The following is a 27,866-nucleotide window of genomic DNA, read 5'->3' on the forward strand; positions in this document are numbered from 1 at the left end:
CTCCCAGACATAGGTCCATTTTAGGGAGTGTGTGTGACTGTGTGTTTGTGTGTCTGTGTGGGGAGGAAAGAGGGTGTGGGAGGGGAGGGGAGAGGCCATAAAATACAAGCCAAAAGGAAGCGAGAGAAAGGGAAGTGGGAAGAGAAAGAGATATAAACAAGGCTGTGTGTCGATTGCGATTTTGAGGGTCGTAGCCCAAACTCTTCCGGATACCTTGACAACCTACAAAGGACTGCAAACTTGAGTGTGACTCTGTGGAAATAAGATGCATGCGATGGAGCAGGGGAGCGTTCAAGAGCATGGAAGAAGTAGAAAACCCTCCAAGATCTGGGTGATAAATGAACGTGTTCGGGTGGGACTCGCAGAAGCCCTCAGCACCTATGTCATGATGGTAAGAGAAAGATAGAGAGAGAAAAAAAAAGAGAAAGGGTTAGAGGACAACATCAACCTCTCACTTCTTAAGGTCAAGGCCGGACTGGCCCCTTGATTTGATCCGTATCCGTGATTTCCAATGCTTTCTCAATGGGAGTTGTACGTTGATGCTGACCGTTAACGTATTTTCACAATACGTAACCATCTGCTTAGCCAATTAGAAAAGAGGAGGCGCTTTACGTCACACACTTCACACACACACACACAAGGAGCAAAATGTATCCGTTCTAATTTCGTATCCAAGCGTCAGTCCGGCCTCACCCTTACTCCCTTGCTTATTTGCATTTTACATTTTACATTTCCATGTAATATGTTTTGGTTGTTGCATATTTCCAAAAGTGCAAGAATTATAAATGAATAAATAAAATGTTGTATTTAAAGGTATTTATTATTACTAGTTTATTACTACTCGTATTACTACTAGTGTCTATATTCATTGATAGATTTCCACTCAATTGTGATTCTGCTTCGAAATATTCATACAAATTGCATGTTGCAATACGCTCCCCATGTAGATGCTTATCATGTGGCATTGGTTGTCACTGTCATGCGCTTGACCCTGTGATAACACGGCTGGCCAGTTGGCCGCATGCACGCTCTCTCTCTCTCTCTCTCTCTCTCTCACACACACACACACACACACACACACACACACACACACACACACACACACACACACACACACACACACACACACACACACACACACACACACACACACACACACACACACACACACGCTGCCTGTTTGTCACATGCCTGAAAACGAATCCTATTCTTAGAGCTTAGGACACAGACAGAAGACACACACGTGGTAGTAGTGTGATAATGTCTTTACTACTATACAGTAATTGTATAAGGAGCTTTCCCTTTCCTTTGTGACTTACCTACACAAAAAATGGGACGATGCTTGTTGTTAATCTTAAGTGCTTTTACTGATTGGAATGATTGAAAATGACACTTTCTATTAAATTTGTCTGAAATCAAATAACACATTTGACAGATCAATGTGATTTTTTAAATTGATTGAAAGGTTCTAAACTGCTTTCAACACCTCATGCGCTTGCACATTGAATAGCATTGGGGCAAATGTAGCGGAAGCAGCCTATCAGAAGAGTTGGAGGCGTGGCTTGTTTGGGTCGTGGCTTTCAGTTGGTTCTTTTTGCACACCAGTGAGAGTGAATGTCATTCCAGTTAATCTGGTCTTTGTAGTCGTTTTTTCACCAATAGCATCTGTAATCATGCTGGCATAATTATATTTCATATAAAAGAGCCTGATATGGTTTCTATGTTACTGTACACAATGCTTGATTATGATATTATGACATGGTACAAATCTGTCGTTCTGCCCCTGAACAGGCAGTTAACCCACTGTTCCTAGGCCGTCATTGAAAATAAGAATTTGTTCTTAACTGACTTGCCTAGTTAAATAAAGGTTAAATAAATATTGTGGCTACTAAATGTGGAAACATTATTTTCAACCAACTTAATATCTTGATTTACAGGGAATTATTTAATTGCTTGTAACCCAATTGTTGAAAATGTTATAGGTAATTCCAAATTAAAAAGTGAACTTGAAACAAGATTGTTTAGATGAAATATTAATTCATATGAGTTATTTATTAGGTTTATGAGTGTTCAAATAAATAGTTTGCAACTTGAAATATAGGTTTGGTAATAATCCAATTAAACAGTTGACATTGAATCATATATTTGGTTTCAAAAACTAATTTACTAGTAACCAGTTAAAGTATTTTTGGAGGGTTGATCCAAAAGAGTGACCTTGGGGCATGCGTGTGGGTTGGAAGTAGGTCATCACCTTATTAACCTACATATGATACAATATTCATACAATAATCCCATCCCCCTAAGGCCTAAACTGATTATATTTCTATTTCTATAACTAATTAAGTACATCACTCAAAATTAGTTGACAGGTTTATAGGACAAGACGTGATAATTACCTTAAATGTCTTAAAGAGCAACTGAAGGCAATAAACAACTTCTCTAGTAGAAAACGGCCTAGTAGAAAACAGCCATTGCTTTTTTTGTTCTAGTGTGAAAATTGACTACAAAGTGTAAATAGGATAATTTTGGTCATAAAGTCAGTCTCATCCAAAACAGAGATTTGTGAGATAATTAGGGGGGGGGGGGGGAGTATGTCACGGAATCAAGGGTACTATAACAGTTTTCCTTGGGTTGGCATTATTTCAGTCCTGCCCACACTACAAAAATCTCTGAAACTGGAAACACTTATCTCCCTCACTAGCTTTAAGCACCAACTGTCAGAGCAGCTCACAGATTACTGCACCTGTACATAGCCCACCTATAATTTACCCCAAACAACTACCTCTTCCCCAACTGTATTTAATTTTAATTTATTTATTTATTTTGCTCCTTTGCACCCCATTATTTTTTATTTCTACTTTGCACATTCTTCCATTGCAAAACTACCATTCCAGTATTTTACTTGCTATATTGTATTTACTTTGCCATCATGGCCTTTTTTGCCTTTACCTCCCTTCTCACCTCATTTGCTCACATTGTATATAGACTTGTTTATACTGCATTATTGACTGTATGTTTGTTTTTACTCCATGTGTAACTCTGTGTCGTTTTATCTGTCGAACTGCTTTGCTTTATCTTGGCCAGGTCGCAATTGTAAATGAGAACTTGTTCTCAACTTGCCTACCTGGTTAAATAAAGGTTAAATAAAATAAATAAATAAAAAACACACCCAAAACTGGCAGCACACAAATAATCATAAATTTGGAGCGCAGCTGCACCTGACCCCATCGTAATGCCCATGGTCAATTTGGTTTGACATTCGATATCCCTATGAGGGCTAGTTAGGGAACATCAGTAAATTACACAATGTAGATGGGACAGTGATTTTAAATGTCAATAGCTCCAAATTTCAGTGACTTAAAAACTTCAAACAACTATTATTTGTAGAAATTCAGATACAAATACAGCTCAAAGATGAGCAACATTAAAATATTGTCACATTTACATTGTATAATTTATTGACGGTCCCTAAATAGCTATCCAAAGTCAAACACACTTTGCCACGGTCGCACACCGGCTGGCTGAAGCTGATTGGCAAAAAATAAGTTAGCTGGCTTGTTAGCTAGTCTAGGCTACGTCCAGATACAAGACCTGGTTAGACCATTTCAAGTTATTTAGAAGGGGGAGTACTGTAACTGTGTGCTGTTTTTGCAGAGTGACAAAGTACAAACGAAGTACGTGAGGATGGAGGTCGGATGTTGGAGAATTATGCATTTTTCAAACACCTGAAAAAGGGTTTTCCAGGAATCTAGAGCCATAATCATTCTGCCTAATTCTATGTAAAAAAAAAAAAATTGTATATTTTTCTCCATAGGTTATCCAAGGATACATCTTTTCCAGCAGCATACCACCCTGCATCCCACTGCTGGCTTGTTCTGAAGCTAAGCAGAGTTGGTCCTGGTCAGTCCCTGAATGGGAGACCAGATGCTACTGGAAGTGGTGTTGAAGGGCCAGTAGGAGGCACCCTTTCCTCTGCTCTAGAAATAATATCCCAATGCCCCAGGGCAGTGATTGGGGACATTGCCCTTTGTAGGGTTCTGTTTTTCGGATGGGACATTAAACGGGTGTCCTGACTCTCTGTGGTCACTAAAGATCCCATTGCATTTATAGTAAGAGTTAACCCTGGTGTCCTGGCTAAATTTCCAATCTGGCCCTCATACAGTCACCTAATCATCCCCAGTTTACAATTGGCTCATTCACCTCCTCTCCACTGTAAAAAATGTATGTACCTGTTCAACTGTCATTTTAATGATGGTGTCATTCTGACTGTTGTAAATTACACATCTAAATATACTGCAATAACATGCCTAAAATGTCACATCCAAATTACAACACAGTACATGGGACCACACGTCAATACAGGCACATATCATGGAATAATAATTAACACACAGATGTCATGATAATATCATAAGATGGCAGATTAAATTTAAACCAAATATTTTCTGCATACCTCTTGAGCTGTCTGCATCCCCCTAAAATCTGGATAAAAGGTTGAACGGAATGTGATTCTTATTGGGTACATTAAGTAATTGTACACTTTCCTAAAGTCTAGCAACTTTGCCCGCAGCATGCCAGCTAAGATACCGTAGTTAGACAAGCTACCCTAAGTTGATTGGTAGCCTGAAATGACTTGGTTGCTAGTTATGAGGTTGGGAGATTGGGACTCTCTCTAGCTGGCTAACTCAAACCAACTCCATAAAATGGCTAGGTGTCTTGTATTACATAAAAATAATTTTTTTTTTTTTTAATTTATTAATAAAAAATAAACAATAGGTGACATAGCTTGATCAAATTCATTTACAAACATGCCTCCTGTGACTCCTGCCCATCATCGGCAGCTAAAATCAAATCAAATGCTGTGTCTTTGCTCCATGGTACACCTTGGAAGAAAACACTTACTAGGGAGAATGGGGGTACTCTTTGCCTGGTTCAGTCAGTGTGCCCCTCCACAAAATACCGCTGACAGATCTATTTTTTTATAAATAATTATGTTGAAGTTTAATAATTCATTTTACATCAGAAAAATATCAAACTGGACCAATCTGAGGGGGAATGTGCTCTTGTGCCCCCTATGGGCATGACGCCTCTGCAAGAGACACTCACATCAAAGAAGCATTCAAGACCCAAATCTAGTTCTCAATCACATTTCCTAATGAGGGAATTGAAACTTGTGACAAAGCTTGTTGTTTTTACTTTAACAGTAATTATTTGTTTAATTGAGTTAAGTGAATCCAAATGCACCAGAAGGAATACATTACGTAGACCCACAAACCAGCTTGGATGTATTCACAGCTGTAATAAATTATTGTAATCAATTCTCCCACTGCCTCTGTGGACGTCTGTTTTTGACAGGTTGTGTTCATGTTGTGTTTATATTCAAGGTGTTTGGCTTGGGCTCTGTGGCACAGGTCGTGACTGGACGGGGTGCGTTCGGAGAGTACCTTAGTGTCAACCTGGGCTTCGGCCTGGGCGTGGCTATGGGAGTGCATATTGGCGGGAGGGTCTCAGGTACATAACACAACACCACTCATTTTGACATGGGTAAAGGTTGAAATCGTTTTCATGTATGGTGCCTCTTATAACAGCACATTTAAGTGCAAAAGGAAAATACTTCCCTCTCTCTCTCTTCCTCTACCTCCTAGGGGCCCATATGAACGCAGCTGTATCATTCTCCATGTGTCTCTTTGGTCGTTTGGGTTGGAGGATGCTTCCCGTCTATATCCTCTGTCAGCTGATAGGCTCCTTCTTGGCTGCTGGGACCATATACTCCCTTTACTATGGTAAAGACAGAGTGACAACATAGAAGACAATGACCAGTTCACTTTGGGAAATCATACAGCCAGTACAAGGAAGCGCTTGTGTGCATTAAACGTCACTATGAGGGTCGGAAATGTTTGTTTCAATGTTATTGTTTGAGATACATGTACATTTCCCAACCTTAACACTACTAACCTACAGATAGTAGTAGTGTGTTGGTTGAATATGGTTATGAGGCGCTGTGCAATGCTGTGAAACTTGCTTTGTCACTGTATTTCCAGACGCCATATACCACTACTGTGGAGGGAATCTGACTGTGTCTGGCCCTAAGGCTACAGCTGGGATCTTTGCTACCTACCCAGCACCCTACCTCTCGCTTCATGCTGGATTCTTAGACCAGGTAAGCATGAAACGGGTCATTCAACCCCATTTTACTCCATAAAGACACCTGTTGAATTGGTTTGTCAAGCCAGTTTACCCTGATCTACATTTTACTGTGGACGTTCATCTCCCACTGACGGAGGACAACTCAAGCTTTCTCTCCCTTTTCTCACCAAGTGTGTGTGTGTGTGTGTGTGTGTATGTGTGTTAATTGTGTGTCGTCCAGGTATTAGGCACATAGGGGGGAATTCAGACCCGAGTTTTGTGCACGTAAATGGAACTTCATTTCCTTTTTATGCACTTTTCTCTCAATGCGTAGTCTGACCTTGAACTTGAGCGTGGGGAAACGCATGTGCCAGCCAGCTACATGTTTGGGGTGGAGATCACAGAAATGGAGGTGTGGTAGAGGTGTGTCTACAGATATCTGTATTCTGACCTTGATTTAATTCGCTCAAAATTCCACCACATTTGCGCTTGAGGAAACCATGGATAAGGTCGAGCGAACCTGTTCGTTCCAAGTGGAAACTCATACTTAATTGTTTTTTTTCCAGATATAAATAACCCCTTTTCTTCATGCACTGTAATTTAGAAATTGATAAGAGCAATTGATACGAGCTAGGTAAATGAGCAATCTGTTTGGAGAAGATGGTTTAAAAAAAAAGAAGATGATTTTTCCCTCGGATCGCTGGAGAATGAAACGAGACATAGAAGGAAACTAAAAGCATGACAAGAATTTCTGCCCTTTTCCCACTGCGAAGTACAACATGCTGTGACCTTAAGCATCATTTTAATTGTATGGCCTTTATAACTTGCAGTTATGAAGCTTGGAGATGCAAGCCAAATGGGTAGGCTACTGCAGCCTGGAGCATGTGATGACGATGCACAATGGTAGTGACGCCAAATTGAACCTTTGGGCACTCGAACGTTTGAATTATATGCCTCAACCTTCTCTGGTTCCTACTATTTCTATCATGTTATCAAATGTCAGTAATAACCACACATATTTAACTGCCGATTTAATGTTAGTTTCCTTCATTTCATTACATTACATCCCTCAATTGAATTGCATTGTTTTGTTTGCCTTCATATGCTTCCTCTGTAGACGCTGTCACGTCCGTGTGGTTGTTGCTGAGGATCTCTAGTAATAGTTGATCATGTTTAATAATGGTCTATATTTTTTTAAACATGTAGGCTAATTAAATCCTTATGGAGTGACAGACCAAGTCTTAATAGTTTGAACCTGACGCATGGCGCAATACTTGGCCATGTCATCACACAGTTCTATTACAATTACTTGTTTGGTCTCTCACTTTGGGTAACGTCTCGTTAGGGGCGGAGTATAGGAAGGGGCAGAGTCTATGAAGATCCAATCACACAAGGTCTGTCATAGACTTCCTATACAAGGGGCTATAGTCTGCTCCCATCTTCACTTCTTTCATCTTCCTCACAGATTCTATTAAGATCCTCTACTCTCCTCAGTAATATCCTCTACTCTCTTCTACTCTCCTCTACTCCCCTCAGTAATATCCTCTACTCTCCTCAACTTGGACCTCTACTTTCCTGCTAACCTGTCCACAGGTGGACCGTCAAAGAATCCATCGCCGAGCGTAGGACAGCAGCTTATCATCGAGAGGACTGACATCACAGTGAAAACTACTCTCAGTCTCTGGTTCAGCTAGCGCCACACGGCTAGCTGTAACTAAACTACCTGCTTCGCTTTGCTTATTCCTACCTGGTGGAAAGAGAAAATATCATTTTTGATAGCTAACGAAGAACACACATTCTCTTCAGCTAACAGCGTGCTGGCTTTAGCTAGGTTACTAACCCACGAGGTGAACTCTAGCTAGCCAACGACAGGACAGCTACAGCGTCGACCAGCACACACATAGCCTGGGTGTCTACCCCTCCACAGGACGAGACCAGCAAACCTGCTGACCTACACCCATGCCCATGTGGGGCTCTCATACCCACACCCTATATTTCAACTCTCCAGGACTGGAGCATGCCCAGACAAGGCTCGCTATTCCTGAGTCCTGCGTGTATTGCTAGGAGTTGCCGAAGGCTATCCTCAAGCGTCGAGTGCGACAGGCTGCCGCCTCATGCTCATCTTCCTCCCAGCATTTTTGGTGAAGAGGCAACTCAACAACCCCTACCCAGTCCTGTATGTACTGAGGTTGACAGGGCTGAGTTTATGGACAATCTCCCCCCGGATATACGGTTTGACGACCTAGCATTAGGGGAAGATGACTTGATCATAGATGAGGATGAAGACAACATCCTTCGTCTCCTCCGTGATGGAGAAGAAGAGGGGGAGGAGGACTCCCTGGCTCCCAGACCCACACTGGGCAGAGATGTCCCCTCTCCTACCCTGGGGTATGGGCTCGTGGATGTGTGTAAACGGGCTGCAGCCAAGCTCAAGATTAGGACACTGAACGTCACCACTCTACTGATGGTATATCAAAAACTGAACAAGAACGAGCCCAACCCATTGCTCAGGGAAGAGATCTGTGTCGTCTCAGACCTCAAACTCCGTGCCTCCACGGGTGCTATCCAAGGCTGTGGGCGTGTCATTCGCCTCGCAGTGGTGGAGGATAGAGTCCTGCGGCTGAACCTGTCCAGCCTCACGGGGGAGACGGCAGACTTCCTGGATGCTCCGATTGAGCCAAAGGAACTGTTTGGCCCTATTGACTGGAACTGTACAGAGCAGAAGGAGAAGCTTCCAGCTTCTGCCTGCCCTGCCAACCCGGGTCCCACCCCGGTCCAACCTCCACAGCCATGAGCCAGCGTGCCTCCTCAGCAGGAAGAGGCCAGTACTCCTCCGCCAGGGGCACCAGGCCCAGCAGACTGCTAACCCACAAGTAAGTGTTTAGACTAGAGGCAGACGAAACTGGGTCAGACGTTCCTACGCAGCAGCCGCTTTGAGGTCACACCCCAACGATTCCCCTGAGGGGGAGACCGTCCTAGGGGTCCTTCCACAGTGGCAAAGGGGAGCAGAGCACAGCTCATATGGTGTCCGGCCCTTCCCCCTCTCGGGCTAAAGACTTTTCACCCGACGTAAATTGCAAGAGGAGCATGTCTATTTTGTCAGAACACTTTCCCCCGTGCTACAACACATTGTTTTGTGTCTAAACACAGGGAGGATGGAGACAGCCCACTTTCCCCCCCAAGTGCCCTTCATACTGTAGCTCTCCACTCGACAACCTTGTTTGATGTGTCAGAGCCCGGAAAACAAGGTTTCAGTTGCCATGAACACTGCTGCGTAATACCATGCAGTAATATCTAACAAGTCATCTAACAATTTCACAACAACTACCTTTTACACACAAGTGTAAAGGAATGAATAAGAATATGTACCGTACATATAAATATATGGATGGGTAAGGGCCGAGCGGCATAAGCAAGATGCAGTAGATGGTATAGAGTACAGTATATACATATGAGATGAGTAATGTAAGGTATGTAAACATTATATAAAGTGGCATTGTTTTATGTGACTAGTGATACTGTCATGTCTTGTCATATTATGTCTTGTTCCTGTTCTTTCTCTTCACTCTGTCTCCCTCTGCTGGTCGTATTAGGCTACCTTCTCTTTCTCTCCTCCTCCAGCTGTTCCTCATCTCCTCTAACTACCTCGTTCACCCTTTTCCCACCTGTTCCCTTTTTCCCTCTGATTAGGTCTCTATTTCTCTCTCTGTTCCTGCTTCTTTCCTTGTCAGATTCTCGTTTGAGTTTCTCATGCCAGAACCAAACTATCGTCTTGTTTGCTTCACCCTTGTCCCATCCTGTTGGAATCTGCCTGTTCTTCTGATGCTACGTGTGATCAGGTACCTCTGTCCGCTACGACCCGCGCCTACCCAGAGAGACCAGCAGTCTGTCGCCGCAACCCAGCTATTCTCCTCTGCTGCTAAGAAGGGGACTCTTTAGTAAATATCAGAAGGACTTTCTGTTTCATTTGTCGCCCTCTCTGAGGGTTGTCTAATTTGCCATTTTCTACATCTGAAGAGGATCTATGTCTTCCCTGTGTTTTTACATTAAAGGACTCTGTTTTTGTTAAATCGCTTTTGGGTCCTCACTCAAGTGCACAACAGAAGAATCTGACCAAGAATGGACCCAGCGATTTCGGATCCTTTCCACTCAGCCGTCGAGATCCAGGGAGCGATGCTAGGCAGACACGAGCAGGAATTGTCTGTTGCTCGACATGCCGTTGAGACCCTGACCGCCCAAGTCTCCGACCTCACAAGACAGGTTCACCATCTCCGCCTCGATCCACCGGCCACTTCCAGGGCTTCCGAATCTCCGGAGCCCAGAATCAATAACCCGCCGTGTTACTCTGGGGAGGCCACTGAATGCCGCTCGTTCCTCACCCAGTGTGATATTGTGTTTTCTCTCCAGCCCAACACTTACTCCAGGAGCACAGCTCGTATCGCCTATGTCATATCTCTCCTTACTGGACGGGCTCGTGAGTGGGGCACGGCTATCTGGGAGGTGAGGGCTGAGTGTACTAACCAGTATCAGGACTTTAAGGAGGAGATGATACGGGTTTTTGATCGTTCTGTTTTTGGGGAGGAAGCTTCCAGGGTCCTGGCTTCCCTATGTCAAGGTAATCGATCCATAACAGATTACTCTATTGAGTTTCGCACTCTTGCTGCCTCCAGTGACTGGAACGAGCCAGCTTTGCTCGCTCGTTTTCTGGAGGGTCTCCGCGCTGAGGTAAAGGATGAGATTCTCTCCCGGGAGGTTCCCTCCAGCGTGGATTCCTTGATTGAACTCGCTATTCGCATAGAGCGACGGGTTGATCTTCGTCACCGAGCTCGGGGAAAGGAGCTCGTGTTCTCCGTTGCCCCCCCTCTCCGCATCACTACCATCTTCCTCCGCCGGCTCGGGTGCTGAGCCTATGCAGCTGGGGGGTATCCGCATCTCGACTAAGGAGAGAGAACGGAGAATCACCAACCGCCTCTGTCTCTATTGCGGTTCCGCTGGTCATTTTGTCACTTCATGTCCAGTAAAAGCCAGAGCTCATCAGTAAGAGGAGGGCTACTGGTGAGCGCTTACTACTCTGGTCTCTCCTTCAAGATCCTGCACTACCTTGTCGGCCCATCTACGCTGGACCGGTTCGTCAGCTTCCTGCAGCGCCTTGATAGACTCTGGGGCGGAGGGCTGCTTTATGGACGAGACCTGGGCTCGGGAACATGACATTCCTCTCAGACAGTTAAAGGAGCCCACGGCCTTGTTCGCTCTGGATGGGAGTCCTCTCCCCGGGATTCAGCGTGAAACGCTACCTTTAACCCTCACTGTCTCTGGTAATCATAGCGAAACCATTTCTTTTTAAATTTTTCGTTCACCTTTTACACCTGTTGTTTTGGGTCATCCCTGGCTAGTTTGTCATAATCCTTCTATTAATTGGTCTAGTAATTCTATCCTCTCCTGGAACGTCTCTTGTCATGTGAAATGTTTAATGTCTGCTATCCCTCCTGTTTCCTCTGTCTCTTCTTCACAGGAGGAGCCTGGTGATTTGACGAGGGTGCCGGAGGAATATCACGATCTGCGCACGGTGTTCAGTCGGTCCAGGGCCACCTCTCTTCCTCCGCACCGGTCGTATGATTGTAGTATTGATCTCCTTCCAGGAACCACCCCCCCCCCCCCCGGGGTAGACTATACTCTCTGTCGGCTCCCGAACATAAGGCTCTCGAAGATTATTTGTCTGTAGCTCTCGACGCCGGTACCATAGTCCCCTCCTCCTCTCCCGCCGGAGCGGGGGGTTTTTTTGTTAAGAAGAAGGACGGGTCCCTGCGCCCCTGCATAGATTATCGAGGGCTGAATGACATAACAGTTAAGAATCGTTATCCGCTTCCTCTTATGTCTTCAGCCTTCGAGATCCTGCAGGGAGCCAGGTTTTTCACTAAGTTGGACCTTCGTAACGCTTACCATCTCGTGCGCGTCAGGGAGGGGGACGAGTGGAAAACGGCGTTTAACACTCCGTTAGGGCACTTTGAATACCGGGTTCTTCCTTTCGGCCTCGCAAACGCTCCAGCTGTCTTTCAGGCATTAGTAAATGACGTCCTGAGAGACATGCTGAACATCTTTGTTTTCGTCTACCTTGACGATATCCTGATTTTTTTCACCGTCACTCCAGATTCATGTTCAGCACGTTCGACGTGTCCTCCAGCGCCTTTTAGAGAATTGTCTTTATGTGAAGGCTGAGAAGTGCACTTTTCATGCCTCCTCCGTCACATTTCTCGGTTCTGTTATTTCCGCTGAAGGCATTAAGATGGATCCCGCTAAGGTCCAAGCTGTCATTGATTGGCCCGTTCCTAAGTCACGCGTCGAGCTGCAGCGCTTTCTCGGCTTCGCGAATTTCTATCGTCGTTTCATCCGTAATTTCGGTCAGGTGGCAGCTTCCCTCACAGCCCTTACTTCTGTCAAGACGTGCTTTAAGTGGTCCGATTCCGCCCAGGGAGCTTTTGATCTTCTCAAGAATCGCTTTACATCCGCACCTATCCTTGTTACACCTGACGTCTCTAGACAGTTCGTTGTCGAGGTTGACGCGTCAGAGGTGGGCGTGGGAGCCATTCTTTCTCAGCGCTCCCTCTCTGACGACAAGGTCCACCCTTGCGCGTATTTTTCTCATCGCCTGTCGCCGTCGGAACGTAACTATGATGTGGGAAACCGCGAACTGCTCGCCATCCGCTTAGCCCTAGGCGAATGGCGACAGTGGTTGGAGGGGGCGACCGTTCCTTTTGTCGTTTGGACTGACCATAGGAACCTTGAGTACATCCGTTCTGCCAAACGACTTAATGCGCGTCAGGCTCGTTGGGCGCTGTTTTTCGCTCGTTTCGAGTTCGTAATTTCTTATCGTCCGGGCTCTAAGAACACCAAGCCTGATGCTTTATCTCGTCTCTTCAGTTCTTCAGTAGTCTCCACCGACCCCGAGGGGATTCTCCCTGAGGGGCGTGTTGTCGGGTTGACTGTCTGGGGAATTGAGAGGCAGGTAAAGCAAGCACTCACTCACACTCCGTCGCCGCGCGCTTGTCCTAGGAACCTTCTTTTCGTTCCCGTTCCTACTCGTCTGGCCGTTCTTCAGTGGGCTCACTCTGCCAAGTTAGCCGCTTGCTTCCATTCGCCAGCGTTTTTGGTGGCCCACTCGGGAGCGTGACACGCGTCGTTTCATGGCTGCTTGTTCGGTCTGCGTGCAGACTAAGTCCGGTAACTCCCCTCCTGCCGGCCGTCTTAGACCGCTTCCCATTCCCTCTCGACCGTGGTCTCACATCGCCTTAGATTTTATCACCGGACTGCCTTCGTCAGCGGGGAAGACTGTTATTCTTACGGTTGTCGATAGGTTCTCTAAGGCGGCTCATTTTATTCCCCTCGCTAAGCTCCCTTCTGCTAAAGAAACGGCACAAATCATCATCGAGAATGTTTTCAGAATTCATGGCCTTCCGTCAGACGTCGTTTCGGACAGGGGTCCGCAATTCACGTCTCAATTTTGGAGGGAGTTTTGCCGATTGATTGGAGCTTCCGTCAGTCTCTCTTCCGGCTTTCACCCTCAGTCTAACGGTCAAGCAGAACGGGCCAATCAGACTATTGGTCGCATCTTACGCAGTCTTTCTTTTCGTAACCCTGCGTCTTGGTCAGAACAGCTCCCCTGGGCAGAATACGCCCACAACTCGCTTCCTTCGTCTGCGACCGGTCTATCTCCTTTTCAGAGTAGCCTCGGGTACCAGCCTCCGCTGTTCTCGTCTCAGCTCGCCGAGTCCTGCGTCCGCTCCGCTCAGGCTTTTGTCCAACGTTGTGAGCGCACTTGGAAGAGGGTCAGGTCTGCACTTTGCCGTTATAGGGCGCAGACTGTGAGAGCCGCTAATAAGCGTAGAACTAAGAGTCCTAGATATTGTCGCGGTCAGAGAGTATGGCTCTCCACTCAAAACCTTCCCCTTAAGACAGCTTCTCGCAAGTTGACCCCGCGGTTCATTGGTCCGTTCCGTATTTCTCAGATCATTAATCCTGTCGCAGTGCGACTTCTTCTCCCGCGATATCTTCGTCGCGTCCACCCGGTCTTCCATGTCTCCTGTGTTAAGCCCGTTCTTCGCGCCCCCGCTCGTCTCCCCCCCCCCCCATCCTTGTCGAGGGCGCACCTATCTACAGGGTCCGTAAGATTTTGGACATGCGTCCTCGGGGCCGTGGTCATCAGTACCTAGTAGATTGGGAGGGGTACGGTCCTGAGGAAAGGAGTTGGGTTCCCTCTCGGGACGTGCTGGACCGTTCGCTGATCGATGATTTCCTCCGTTGACGCCAGGTTTCCTCCTCGAGTGCGCCAGGAGGCGCTCGGTGAGTGGGGGGGTACTGTCATGTCTTGTCATATTATGTCTTGTTCCTGTTCTTTCTCTTCACTCTGTCTCCCTCTGCTGGTCGTATTAGGCTACCTTCTCTTTCTCTCCTCCTCCAGCTGTTCCTCATCTCCTCTAACTACCTCGTTCACCCTTTTCCCACCTGTTCCCTTTTTCCCTCTGATTAGGTCTCTATTTCTCTCTCTGTTCCTGCTTCTTTCCTTGTCAGATTCTCGTTTGAGTTTCTCATGCCAGAACCAAACTATCGTCTTGTTTGCTTCACCCTTGTCCCATCCTGTTGGAATCTGCCTGTTCTTCTGATGCTACGTGTGATCAGGTACCTCTGTCCGCTACGACCCGCGCCTACCCAGAGAGACCAGCAGTCTGTCGCCGCAACCCAGCTATTCTCCTCTGCTGCTAAGAAGGGGACTCTTTAGTAAATATCAGAAGGACTTTCTGTTTCATTTGTCGCCCTCTCTGAGGGTTGTCTATTTTGCCATTTTCTACATCTGAAGAGGATCTATGTCTTCCCTGTGTTTTTACATTAAAGGACTCTGTTTTTGTTAAATCGCTTTTGGGTCCTCACTCAAGTGCACAACAGATACATTTATTACATCCAATTTTGTATTTTTAAAGTAGATAGAGATTTGAGTCAGTATGTTGGTGGCAGCCACTCATTGTTAGTGATTGTTAGTGTTTTACAATCTGATGACCTTGAGATAGAAGCTGTTTTTCAGTCTCTCTGTCCCAGCTTTGATGCACCTGTACTGACCTCTCCTTCTAGATGATAGCAGGTGAACAGGCAGTGGCTCGGGTGGTTGTTGTCCTTGATGATCTTTTTGGCCTTCCTGTGACATCGGGTGGTGTAGGTGTCCTGGAGGGCAGGTAGTTTTCCCCCGGTGATGTGTTGTGCAGAACTCACTACCCTCTGGAGAGCCTTCCCGTTGTGGGCGGAGCAGTTGCCGTACCAGGCTCTCGATTGTGCATCTGTAAAAGTTTTGGGTGTTTATGATGACAAGACAAATTGTTTCAGCCTCCTGAGGTTGAAGAGGCGCTGTTGCGCCTTCTTCACCACGCTGTCTGTGTGGGTGGACCATTTCAATTTGTCCATGATGTGTACACCAAGGAACTTAAAACTTTCCACCTTCTCCACTACTGTCCCGTCGATGTGGATAAGGGGGTGCTCCCTCTGCTTTTGCTGAAGTCCACGATCATCTTTTGTTTCGTTGACGTTGAGTACTGAAACGTGGCCGGCTGATGACGCTATGCATGTAGTACTCAGTGGATTATCCATGCAGCGGCAGGATCGTACCGCGCCTTCGGAGAAGTCGAAAGGAGGTGGAGTGTCTTTTTTCATATATAACAACTGGTGTGCTGCTTCAAGTGTGAAGGATATCTCTAGCTTTTGTTCACCTGATATAGAATACCTAATGGTAAGCTGCAAACCCTGTCATCTAGCAGGAGAGTTCTCATCCTTAATTATCACGGCTGTCTACATCCCGCCCCAAGCAAACACCACTCTGGCATTCAACAAACTGTATGGGGCCATAAACAAACAAGAGACCGCTCACCCAGAGGCAGCATTTTTGGTGGGGGGAAATTTTAATTTGTGGAGACATAAAACCGTCCTACCTCTAGACCACTTTTATTTTACCCACAGAAATGCATACAAGGCCCTCCCTTGTACCACCCTCGACAAATCTGACCATGACTCAATTCTCCTGTTTACAAGCAAAAGCTCAAACAGGAAGAACCAGTGATGCGCTCAATACAGAAGTGGTCAGATGAAGCAGATGTGAGGTTACAAGACTGTTTTGCTAGTACAGACTGGGAAAACTATGGATTCCAGGCAATATCCACACTGGGCTAAAGGCTAGAGCTATCGCTTACAAGGAACAGGACACGTTCATGGAAGCAATCAAGAAATCCCGCTACGAACCCCGACAAGACATCAAAGATGTAAAAGGACAATATAGGAAAAGGGTGGAATCCTATTCTACTAGCACCGTCTCTCATCGTATGTAGCAGGGCTTGCAGACGATAAAGGATTACAAAAATAAACCCAGCAATGAGTTGTCCAGCGACGCAGAACTCCCAGACAAGCTAAATGCCTTTTATGCTCGCTTCGAGGAATATAACATTGTGCTTTGCGTGAAAGCTCCTGTTTTTCCCAGATGGCTATGTGATCCCGCTCTCCGTGGCCGATGTGAGCAAAATGTGGATTGATCGTGGACTGTAGGAGAAAGAGGGGAGAGCACATCCACATCGACAGGGCTGTTGTGGAGCGGGTGGAGAGCTTCAAGTTCCTTGGCGTCCACATCACTAAGGACCTAACATGATCCACACACCCGCAAAGTCGTGAAGAGGGCACGGCAGGCAGCATCTCATCCCCCTCAGGAGGCTTAAAAGATTTGGTATTGACCCTCGGATCCTCAAAAGGTTCTACAGCTGCACCATTGAGTGCATCTTGACTGGCTACATCACCGCTTTGTCACGCCCTGGTCGAAGTATTTTGTGTTTATCTTCATTTATTTGGTCAGGCCAGGGTATGGCATGGGTTTTTGTATGTGGTGTGTATGTATTGGGGTGTGAGCTGAGTGGGCATTCTATGTTTCATGTCTAGTTTGTCTATTTCTATGTCTGGCCTGATATGGTTCTCAATCAGAGGCAGGTGTTAGTCATTGTCTCTGATTGGGAACCATATTTAGGTAGCCTGTGTGTTTGTGGGTGATTGTTCCTGTCTCTGTGTTTTCACCAGATAGGGCTGTTTCGGTTTTCGTTACGTTTGTTGTTTTTGTAGTTTTTTGTATTGATTCGTGTTTTACGTTTGTTGATTAAACATGGATCGCAATCTACACGCCGCATTTTGGTCCGACTCTCCTTCACCAAAAGAGAACCGTTACACGCTTGGTATGGCAAATGCACCGCCCGTTACTACAAAGCGCATGTGACAAACATTTTGATTTGTTTTGAGAACACAACATCAGTAAGATAACAATAGCATACAAGGAGTGTTACTATGACTTTGGCAGTGCATGGCTGGATGAACTAAGTCCGACAGGAACATTTTAAAGGCCTGCCATTTTCAAGCAAATTTTCTGCAATTCTACACATTTTGCCATGAGGCAGAAATAAAAATGTTCAGTTATAAAGTTTAAATTACAATGCATTTCATGTAAAAAAATAAAAAAAATGTAAAAACAATAATAATAATGTTTGACCTATGTTTCCCAGAGTTAAGAACATAAATTGTATTTTGAATAATATTACATTGTATTACACCATCTAACTTGTTCCACTGATCCTTTGGACAAAATGTGTTTAATCTGTTGTTTTTAGAAAAATTAACTATGTTTTAAAACAGTATTTTAAGATCTGGTCACGGACCCCCTGCAGTAGCCTACCTCGTCCGCGTACCCCACTTTGAGAACCCTGCATTAGGTAACCTTAAGTTCCATGGTCAGTGCGGGCAATGAGCCAGGGTATACTATTGTACACTATTCTCCCTATTACAATTATATGTTCACTATTAATCAAAACAGTTCTGTTCTCCAAAATTTTCTATGAAGTAGCCTAGGGTTCCTGAAAACTCCCCTAAACATACATACTGTGAAATATCAGTGTTTTGAAATCTACACATGGGTTCTGAACAGAGATAAATATGCATTTTTTGATGGCTATCTTTCATTGATATCCATTCTGAAAGCATTTTTCATAGGCTGCATTGTAATGTTGTGCCGATTATATTCAAATTAAAGGTACACGTTATTTAGATGGATTGCTTAAGATGAACAGAAAAACATATTGAAGAAAAACTCTGATCAAATTGGCCAACCCAGTAGGTGTGTTTTTTGTTGGATCGAATCAAATGTATTCAGTGTGTGCAAGAGAGCCACACCCGCAAACCATGTTATGCTCATGATTATGGTAAGTCTGAATACCAACTACTGAGAAGTGCTTAAATCAGAACGCTTAAAAAAGGCATACATTTCCTAAGTCTGATTTGGTCCCATAGTGTCAATCATGGTTGTTTTACTCTCGCAGACAGTAGACATATTAACCTAATGTCCGCTTTCTCGCTGTGTGTGTTCCAGGTGATCGGCACGGCCATGTTGTTGCTGTGCCTGATGGCCCTGTCTGACCAAAGGAACCAGCCTGCTCCATCGGGGGGTGAGCCCATCGCTGTGGGCCTGTTGGTACTGCTCATAGGAGTCTCTCTGGGGAGCAACAGTGGATACGCTATCAACCCTAGCCGCGACCTGGGACCTCGAATCTTCACCGCTATAGCAGGCTGGGGGCCAGAGGTGTTCCGGTAAGACTGGAGGGGAGTAAGACCTGGTGGTGGTCAATTCAGTTCTCAGTTTTGGTTCAGTGAATTAGTTATTTGATATTCAATTTATGAATTCAAATGTGAATTGGCCATTTTCAGAACTGAGTGGATTGAAAAGTGAATTGACCCCAACCTTGCCTGCTAGTCTTGCAAGGGCTTTTTATCTTACACTGCCTTCAGAAAGTATTCACACCTAAATAAGTTCAGGAGTAAAGATGTGCTTAACAAGTCACAAACATGAATACGTTGCATGGACTCACTCTGTGTGCAATAATAGTGTTTAACATTATTTTTGAATGACTACCTTGTGTCTTTAGCCCACACATACAATTTTCTGTAAGGTCCCTCAGTCGAGCAGTGAATTTCTAACACATATTCAACCACAAAGACAAAGCAGGTTTTCCAATGCCCCGCAAAGAAGGGCACCTATTGGTAGATGCATAGAAAAAAGCACACATTGAATATCCCTTTGAGCATGGTGGAGTTATTAATTACACCATCCAAAGTATATCAATACACCCAGTCACTAAAAAGATACAGGTGTCCTTCCTAACTCAGTTGCCGGAGAGGAAGGTCACCGCTCAGGGGTCACCGCTCTGACTTGCCTAGTAAAATAAAGGTTAAAAAATTTTTTTTTTTAAATGGTGACTTTAAACTGTTACAGAGTTTAATGGCCGTGATAAGAGGAGACTGTGGATGGAACAACAACATTGTAGTTATACCACAATACTAACCTGATTGACAGCATGAAAAGGAAGCCTCTACAGAATAAAATATTCCAAAACTAGCATCCTGTTTGCATAAAGGCACTAAAGTAATACTGCAAAAACAATTGACGAAAGGGCAAAAAAATATATTATTCTATAGTGATACTAATTCATTAATTGGCAAAGCAATTCACATTTTGGCCTGAATACAAAGCATTATGTTTGGTTCAAATCCAATACAACATATTACTGAGTACCATATTTTCAAGCATAGTGGTGGTTGCATCATGTTATGGGTATGCTTGTAATCGTTAAAGACTGGAAGGTTTTACAGGATACAAAAGAAACAGAATTGAGCCACTGTAAGCACAGGCAAAATCCTAGAGGAAAACCTGGTTCAGTCTGCTCTCCATCTGACACTAGGAGATGAATTCACATATCAGCAAGACAATAACCTAAAACACAAGGCCAAATCTACACTGGAGTTGCTTACCAAGAAGACGGTGAATGTTCCTGAGGGGCAGAGTTACAGTTTTGACTTAAATCTACTTGAAAATCTATGGCAAGACCTGAAAATTATTCTCTAGCAATGAACAACAACCAAATTGACAAAGCTTGAAGAAGTTTGAAAATAATTATAGGCTAATATTGTACAATCCAGGTGTACAAAGCTCTTAAAGACTTAACACAAAGACTCACAGCCAAAGGTGATTGTAACATTTATAGGTTGAATGCTATCTAATCAATATATGTTTTATTTGTCATAAAACATTTAACAAATATTAGAATTCTCTGTAGACATTTGACCAAAAAAAAGACAATTAAATCAATTTTAATATCACTTTGTAACACAAAATGTGGAAAAAGCAGGGGTGTGAGAATACTTTCTTAAGGTACTGTATATCAACAAACTGGCAGGACTAAGATTGCCTTGGTGTTTTGGATTAGCAACATTCACACATTTTGCGTTCAGAGTTTAGCCAGGTGTTGATGGTGGTGTTGGTAGAATGTTCAGTGGTTCAGGGGTCAATTACAGGGCAGTAGAGGTATTTTGGAGTGGACAGTCTGGTTTCCCATGCCAATCTGCATTATTTCCTCTGTCCTAGCCAGTCACTTATTTTTGATGTTTCTTTGTACTGTTCTGTCCTCTTGTTCCGAAGATAACAGGAAAAGAGCTGTGCCCGTTTGGCATCTGATTTGATCTCACCCTCTTATGGCATCTAATTGGATCTCACTGGCCAGTTACGTTCCAATTTTGGTAGCAACAAAAAATAAGTCCCTCTCATATGGTTCAAATGATTTTGGGATTGTTCAACATTGCAACTGACGTGACGCATTTTGGGTAAAAAGTGACTGACTGATCTACAAATAAAAATGTTTTATTTATGATAATCTGTAGATCAGTCAGTCTACAGTCACCTTCAATGTCAGCTGAAATGTCAAACAAGCCCACTGTGATAATCAGGAAAACTTGTCAATCAGGAATTCTGATAGGCCTGTTACGGGAGCACCTGCTTGAAATGACAATAGATTGAATTCTGATCAAGGGCTGCCAAATAATACAGCATACAATTAAATAGGACAAAACTCCAAAGCTATTTTTGTTTGGTTACAGTGGTCAAAGTCAGTCAAAAACAATCTCCAGACTGTTGTCTCTCTCTCTCTGTTGTGCAGGGCAGGTAACGGCTGGTGGTGGGTACCTGTACTTGCCCCCATGGTGGGAGGAGTCACAGGGGCTTCCATCTACAAGGTCTTTGTGGAATTGCACCACCCTTCCCCCTGTGAACACAGGAGGGAGATAGAGGACGAGGCAGAGGAGGAGGCTGCGCCTCTGGATATGCAGAAAAACCTCAGCCCAGAGGTGTGTGTGTGAGGCACCCCAGCTATGTGTGCGCACACTTGCTACACCCAAAGTACCTGGAGGAGGATCCAATGGAACAGAAACATCGGGGATGTTGTTCTGAGAGGACACTGACTGGACTGGTTACTTTCTCGACGGTCCAAGTCCAAGTGACAGAATGAATTGTGAAAGTGAAACAACTGTGAAACAGAGCATGAATTCAGTTTGGCTCCCAGGCTAAGGATGAATGAGACCACCTCTAACAGAAGTCAAAGCTGCATATAGAAGTTGCCTGTAGGTACAAGTCTAGGATCAGCTTACCCCTCAACCAATAGAACTATGGAGCCTTGAAACTGATGACAAAATGCAAGAGACTATGTCAAGAATGTAATTGGTGCTCATTACTCGTTTCGGTTTCAAAGCACAATGCAGCACATCTGAGGACACTGGAGGAAATCTGGACTCATTAAAATGGCCATCGACAATAACACAGGTTTAACCGAAACGATTCTCATCTGCCTTTAATAGGAAATACATACAGCCATAGACACAAAAGGGAAATAAATAGGATCAACAGGATGGCCTACAAGGCTTCACAGGGAATAGCAGCATTGCTAGAAAAAACATGTCTCACACACACACACACACACAGGAGAAGAAGCATTTATAGTGGTATAATACATAGCTACCGTTTCCCTGCCATTACTTACTTGAGAAGCCAAGCGCTGTAGCCCCATTAGCTACCACATAATCGTTAGCTTCAATATTCTGAATGGTAGCAGCCAGATATGTTGCTTCCGGGCCATTTTCACCCCACTCAAGAAACAAATGCAGGGGAAACACTGCCATAGCCCATTGAATATGTATTTTTTGGGGGGTGGGGGAGGGGAAGTTTCCTTATCGCCTGCCCCCACTATGCCTCCCCGAACTCCCCTGCCCCTTGGCAGTGCCCCCCATCCCTCCCTGGGCCGACTGTTTCTTCTTCGGGGCGGGCAGCTTTGCTTTGCCCCGGAAGGCTTTGCTGGGGTCCAGCTTGTTGACAGGCGGATCTCCGGTGAGGTCGGCCATACTGGGCTCACAGTGGAAACTCAGGGGCTGGTAGAGAGACGCCCACTGCTGTTGGGGAGATATAGATGACACAAACACAATGGGTAAACTAACTAACCGAACAAAAACTCATGGCATTATATCCTACTGTTAAACTGTACTTATTTAGGTTTGCGTGCTCAGAGAAATCTCTTTCATGAGACGGACTTGTTTTAAACATATATAACAAACCTTATTGTTAAGTTTTATAATCAAAAAGTATAGCTACACATTTATAAGTTGCTTACTACAGTATAACTCATTTTAGGATACACTTAAATGACTAAAATACTAATATTTTTTTGTGAGACCTAGTCAAGGTAGGGCAGGGCAATGAAACAAATGCACTTAATGACCCCTCCATTGGGTCAGAGCTTGGGGGTCAACATACAACATACCTCAGTCAAAACACTTTAGTTCTAGGCCCTGACTTATTTGTTTTAGCTGATGTGGCCAGAAAGTGATGATACATAGCCTAACTGGGGTCTGTTATGTTTGACATGACTATATATTGTACATTGAAAGAAACAATACAATCTGTGTTTACCTTGTATGTAATGGATCACCTTTTTGGCTGTGCTGATTTAGTTTTTCCTTACATACATGGTAGTAGGCCTCTAATACATATCATTGTAGATGTGTTACAATTACATCTACATGCAATACATAAGAACAATGGTCACTATTTTCAAGTGCTCTTAGACACCCAATGTATTCTCTTAAATTTTGTCCCAATTCCAACAAAATCCCATAACCCCAGCCTCGCTCCTTCTAGGGGGTAACGGTGTATTACCTTGGCCTGGGGACTGGGGCCGTAGGGGGTGAAGGCGTTCTGCCACTCTGGCAGGCCTAAGTTGGTGATCATCAGGCGGTAGTAGGCGGTGAAGCTGGGTGTTAGGTAGTGCCAGTACAGAGAGCGATCCAGGAACCACACCTCACACTTCTGGGCCACCACACCTGGAATCAAAACAGCCATGGGACAGAGAGCAAGGGGGATGAAATAATTATGGGCACATTCCCATGAATATTAACCAGTCAAAATCAAATTTAACTTTATAACTTTCATAAAGTCTGGTGTAAAATATGGCAAACGGAAATTGTCTTCCTCTCTTATTCTTTCATGATATTTTACACACACATTGCATGTGGCATATCACATGGGTAAATGGGAAAGTACCTTCTGTGCAGTCTTTGTAGACCAGGCAGACTTTGCCATTCCCACTGCAGGGGTCCAGCTCAAAGATACGGCTCCTGGAATCAAAATGGGGCTCCACCAGCCCACACTCTGACTCTGAGGAAAACAGAATGTGTGAATTGTCTGTGTGTGTCCTATGTTAACTAGATAGGCCTATCTATACATTACGTAGCAATTTATGGAACATTTGCTTCAATGCCCCCGTATTCTGCAATATGTCCAACATTTCGACAAGGAACCCATCGGTAGAAGATTGAGTATACAATAACATTGGAGGCTGAAACTAAAGAATCCCCTAAGTAGCTGAATGAGGTGGTGTCACCTTCAACTTGTTCTTCGTCCCAGTCCAGGTCAGCCAGTGAGGGTGCGTTGGGAAGGGAGAACACTGACGATGACTGGCAAAGAGGACGCAGGTTGGCCACACCGTTGAGCACCATGCATCCTAAAGGCACAGATTCATCTGGTACAATATAGGAAAGAGTGTCACAGAGAGAAGAACAGATAGTGTTCAGTTGTCTGTTCTTCTATGGATGTTTGGGGCTGAATGTGTCACTGTCGGGGTTACCTACTCTCGAGTTTGGCACTCCAGGTAAGGGTGAAACCATCCGTTGTGAGATAAAAGTCTCGGAGGTCCTCGGGCAGAACACAGGTATTTTTCTGTAAACCGCACAAAAAATGTTAACACAGAAGGGTAAATCTATTTAAATTGAATCACTTTTTCACAGCACCCCTGTTGATTTGAACAAAACATTCCATACATATTTGCCCATTGTAGAAGTGATCAAAAATGTGACTATTTGGAACTGCTCAAATTTGACCCATTTTGCATACCCTACCATGAGACATCTCATCACTGGAAAATATAAATGGTTGAGATTTATATAATTTAAGGGCTTACAAAACAGCATTGTAAAATTATTTTAGAATTTCGTAAGAAAAAACACTTACATTTTTAAAAAGTGCGTGAACTCAAAAAAAAAAAATTCGGCATATGTTGTAGCTTCAGTCTGGTCTTTGGCAGTTTAGCAACTTTTCAACAATGTATTACTTTTTATCTACTTTGCAACTACTTTGTACGTTAGCTAACCCTTATCCTAGCTCTAAACCTTCCCCTAACCCTTTAACCTAACTCCTAAACGTAATCTTGATGATAACCCCTAACCTAGGTAATGTTAGCCAGCTAGCTATCGTTAGTCACCTAGCTCGAATTTGTAACATATAATACGTTTGGCAAAGTCATAACATATAGTGCATTTGGAAATTCGTAACATAATACGAAACGTGGCCCATCAAATCACTGTTTCATGTCTGTCAGCAGCAACTGTGATAAAACACTACACTCTTAAAAGCAATGTTGAATAGGGGATATATGTAACGGATGTGAAACGGCTAGCTTAGTTAGCGGTGGTGCGCGCTAAATAGCGTGTCAATCGGTGACGTCACTTGCTCTGAGACCTTGAAGTAGTAGTTCCCCTTGCTCTGCAAGGGCCGCGGCTTTTGTGGAGCGATGGGTAACGATGCTTCGTGGGTGTCAGTTGTTGATGTGTGCAGAGGGTCCCTGGTTCGCGCCCGGGTATGGGCGAGGGGACGGTCTAAAATTATACTGTTACATATAGTTCAATAACTTCACTAGGTAGGCCTACGTTGGTTGGAGAAAAGTACATTAGGTCTGCTTACCGCTATGTTTAACCACCTGTACAAAGTTTCTACCGATAGCATGCAAAGTAAACATTAGGCTATCGGCTAACAATTCATCGGCAAATGCCCCCTTCTGCTGCTTGACAGGCACAGCCCACAATGGATGGAAAATTAAACCTAAACCACCCATACTTGTCAGGTATAGTTCACTTTTATATCACTCAAATATCCAAATAATAGTGACCAATATTGAGAAATTACAAAATCAATTGGTGTTTACTGATCATGAAAAGCATGCAGTTACTTTCTGTAACTCCGATGATAGAGCTACATTTGCGCAATTGATTTGCATGGAATAATACTTTTTGTTGTTCTGATTGATATGCTCTTCAAGAGGTGACCAAATATACTGAACAAAAATATAATACACAACATGTAGTGTTTGTCCCATGTTTCATGAGCTGAAATAAAAGATCCCAGAATTATTCCACATAAACAAAAATATTATTGTGCTAACATTTTTAGCGCAAAATTGTTTACATCCCTGTTAGTATTTCTCCTTTGCCAAGATAATCCATCCACCTGACAATTTTGGCATATCAAGAAGCTGATTAAACAGCATGATCATTACACAGGTGCACCTTGTGCTGGGGACAATAAAAGGCCACTCTAAAATGTGCAGTTGTCACACAGTACAATACCACAGATGTCTCAAGTTGAGGGAACGTGCAATTGGCATGCTAACTGCAGGAATGTCCACCAGAGCTGTTGCCATAGAATTTAATGTTAATTCCTTTACCATAAGCCACCGCCAACATTGTTTTAGAGAATTTGGCAGTATGTCCATTAGGCCTCACAACCGCAGACCACGTGTAACCATGCAAGCCCAGGACCGACACATCCGGCTTCTTCACCTCAGACAAACCACCGGTTCCAACATTCATTCGAACCACTGGAACCAACATTCTCCATTCAGGCTGCATAGGCTTCGATTTCCTCCTCAACTTTATTTAATGGTGAGAAGACCGAAAATGCGTACTTTCCTTATGAAACACCATTTTCAGCTAAATGCTAATCCCGGATGTTGTGTATCACGTTTAGCCAATCAGGTTGAAACTATCAGACCATGAGTTCTGCCTCTTAGGTCAGCCTTATTAGCATGTAATTTTGGTAGGGTGACCTGATTTGTCTAATTATGAACAATATCTTTGCCCAGACAGATTGTGAACCCAACTGTGTAACTGATTCTAGGGGGGATACATTGAAAGATCATTTGGGTTGGGTGTAGGGGCAGATTTGAACTATGTAATCTTGTGTTCAGGGGATTGTATTATCTGTTTAATTGATTTGGTCAGAACACGGACTTGGGGTGGAGCCAATGACATTCACAATCTCACTCCAAGCTACAGTATGTTCAAAGGTTGGCAGGCCTGCTGCTGCAACTTGATTGCCTGAAAATGAAAGACCACATCCGGGATGAGCATTTAGCCACTATAGCATGGTGGTGGAAAATGGTGTTCCATAAGGAAAGTATGCATATTTTCCAATTATTTCCCACATTCTCACCATTACAGAGTTAAAGGGATTTTGGCAATGAGGCAATTTATTTACTTGCCCAGAGTCAGATGAAATCGTGGATACCTTTATATGCCTATGTCCAGTATGAAGGCATTCGTCAGAGGTGGTTTGGCAAATGCTAACGACCATTATAGTTAGCCATAGACTTCCCATTGGTATAATTCCAAAGTATCCATCTGAGGAAATCAAAGCCTATGCAGCCTGAATGGATAATGTTTTAGGTACATACCGGTCCACGAGGGATACTAATGTTTTGCAGGCTGCATACAATGCATTTGAATGTAAAATGACAACTCGATATCGTCATCTGCCGGCCTTTGGGCTGGGTCCATTAAGTCACTTTCTGACCACTTCTTCCATGGGCAAATATGTATGGAAAGTTCTGTTGCTATCAAAAAATGATTGAATTCAAATGGGTTGACACAGAATTCCCTCCCAAACCGGGATAAGAACCTCTCTCCCTCCTTTCCTTCACCTGTCCTACACTGACGTGATGGAGAGAAGGAGCAATTTTAGTATTGAAATGCAGCCAGCCTGTGTTTTTACCTGTTCCCATGACAGCAGGCATCGCTTCTCTGCAGGCTCCCTCTCCACAAAACGCACGTCCATCACCCCGGGCATACTCTCTGTGACACCAAAATATTATACAGCATAATGACAATTAATGTTAGCCACAACTGTAATGCAATGAAGAATAAATAAATCCTAACAGGACGTCCCAAACAGGCTTCTAGCGAGCTAGCTAGCCTAGCAGCAACCACAACAGGCTTGCTAAATCAAACGCTAGCTAGCCAGCGAAAATGAATGCTTACCAAGTACTCTGGTGATGCCGAGTGTCAGCCTTTCAGCGACCCCTTTACATGTTAAACCTTCCTTTGTCTCCTCCATTTCAATAATTAGAAATCACAGCAGAGAAATATTAATATAATCCATCTAACAGTTCATTTTCTGGAGGAGTCGCAGATGATCTTCTTCTCTGAGATGTTATGGTGCACCACAATTATTGATGTATTGCCGCCCCCAACTGGAC

At 44.1% G+C, this 27,866-nt stretch overlaps 2 protein-coding genes across 2 annotated transcripts; one reads left to right on the forward strand and one right to left on the reverse strand.

Moving 5' to 3' along the window:
• The first annotated feature begins 37 nt into the window (after positions 1-37).
• aqp7 (aquaporin 7) lies at positions 38-23,522 on the forward strand. The gene is made up of 6 exons (XM_020485035.2): positions 38-391; positions 5,385-5,511; positions 5,646-5,783; positions 6,042-6,160; positions 18,557-18,774; positions 21,174-23,522. Exons 1-6 carry the CDS (start codon positions 266-268, stop codon positions 21,370-21,372), a joined length of 927 nt encoding a protein of 308 aa, XP_020340624.1. The 5' UTR covers positions 38-265; the 3' UTR covers positions 21,373-23,522.
• On the reverse strand, positions 20,316-27,844 carry tpgs2 (tubulin polyglutamylase complex subunit 2). The gene is made up of 7 exons (XM_020485059.2): positions 27,649-27,844; positions 27,383-27,462; positions 24,190-24,277; positions 23,943-24,080; positions 23,603-23,716; positions 23,219-23,382; positions 20,316-22,455 (listed from the first exon to the last, which is right to left on the reverse strand). Exons 1-7 carry the CDS (start codon positions 27,722-27,724, stop codon positions 22,237-22,239), a joined length of 879 nt encoding a protein of 292 aa, XP_020340648.1. The 5' UTR covers positions 27,725-27,844; the 3' UTR covers positions 20,316-22,236.
• Between the last annotated feature and the right edge of the window lie 22 nt (positions 27,845-27,866).

Source organism: Oncorhynchus kisutch, linkage group LG1 (assembly GCF_002021735.2).
Source record: "Oncorhynchus kisutch isolate 150728-3 linkage group LG1, Okis_V2, whole genome shotgun sequence".
In the NCBI taxonomy this organism is placed as follows: Eukaryota; Metazoa; Chordata; class Actinopteri; order Salmoniformes; family Salmonidae; genus Oncorhynchus; species Oncorhynchus kisutch.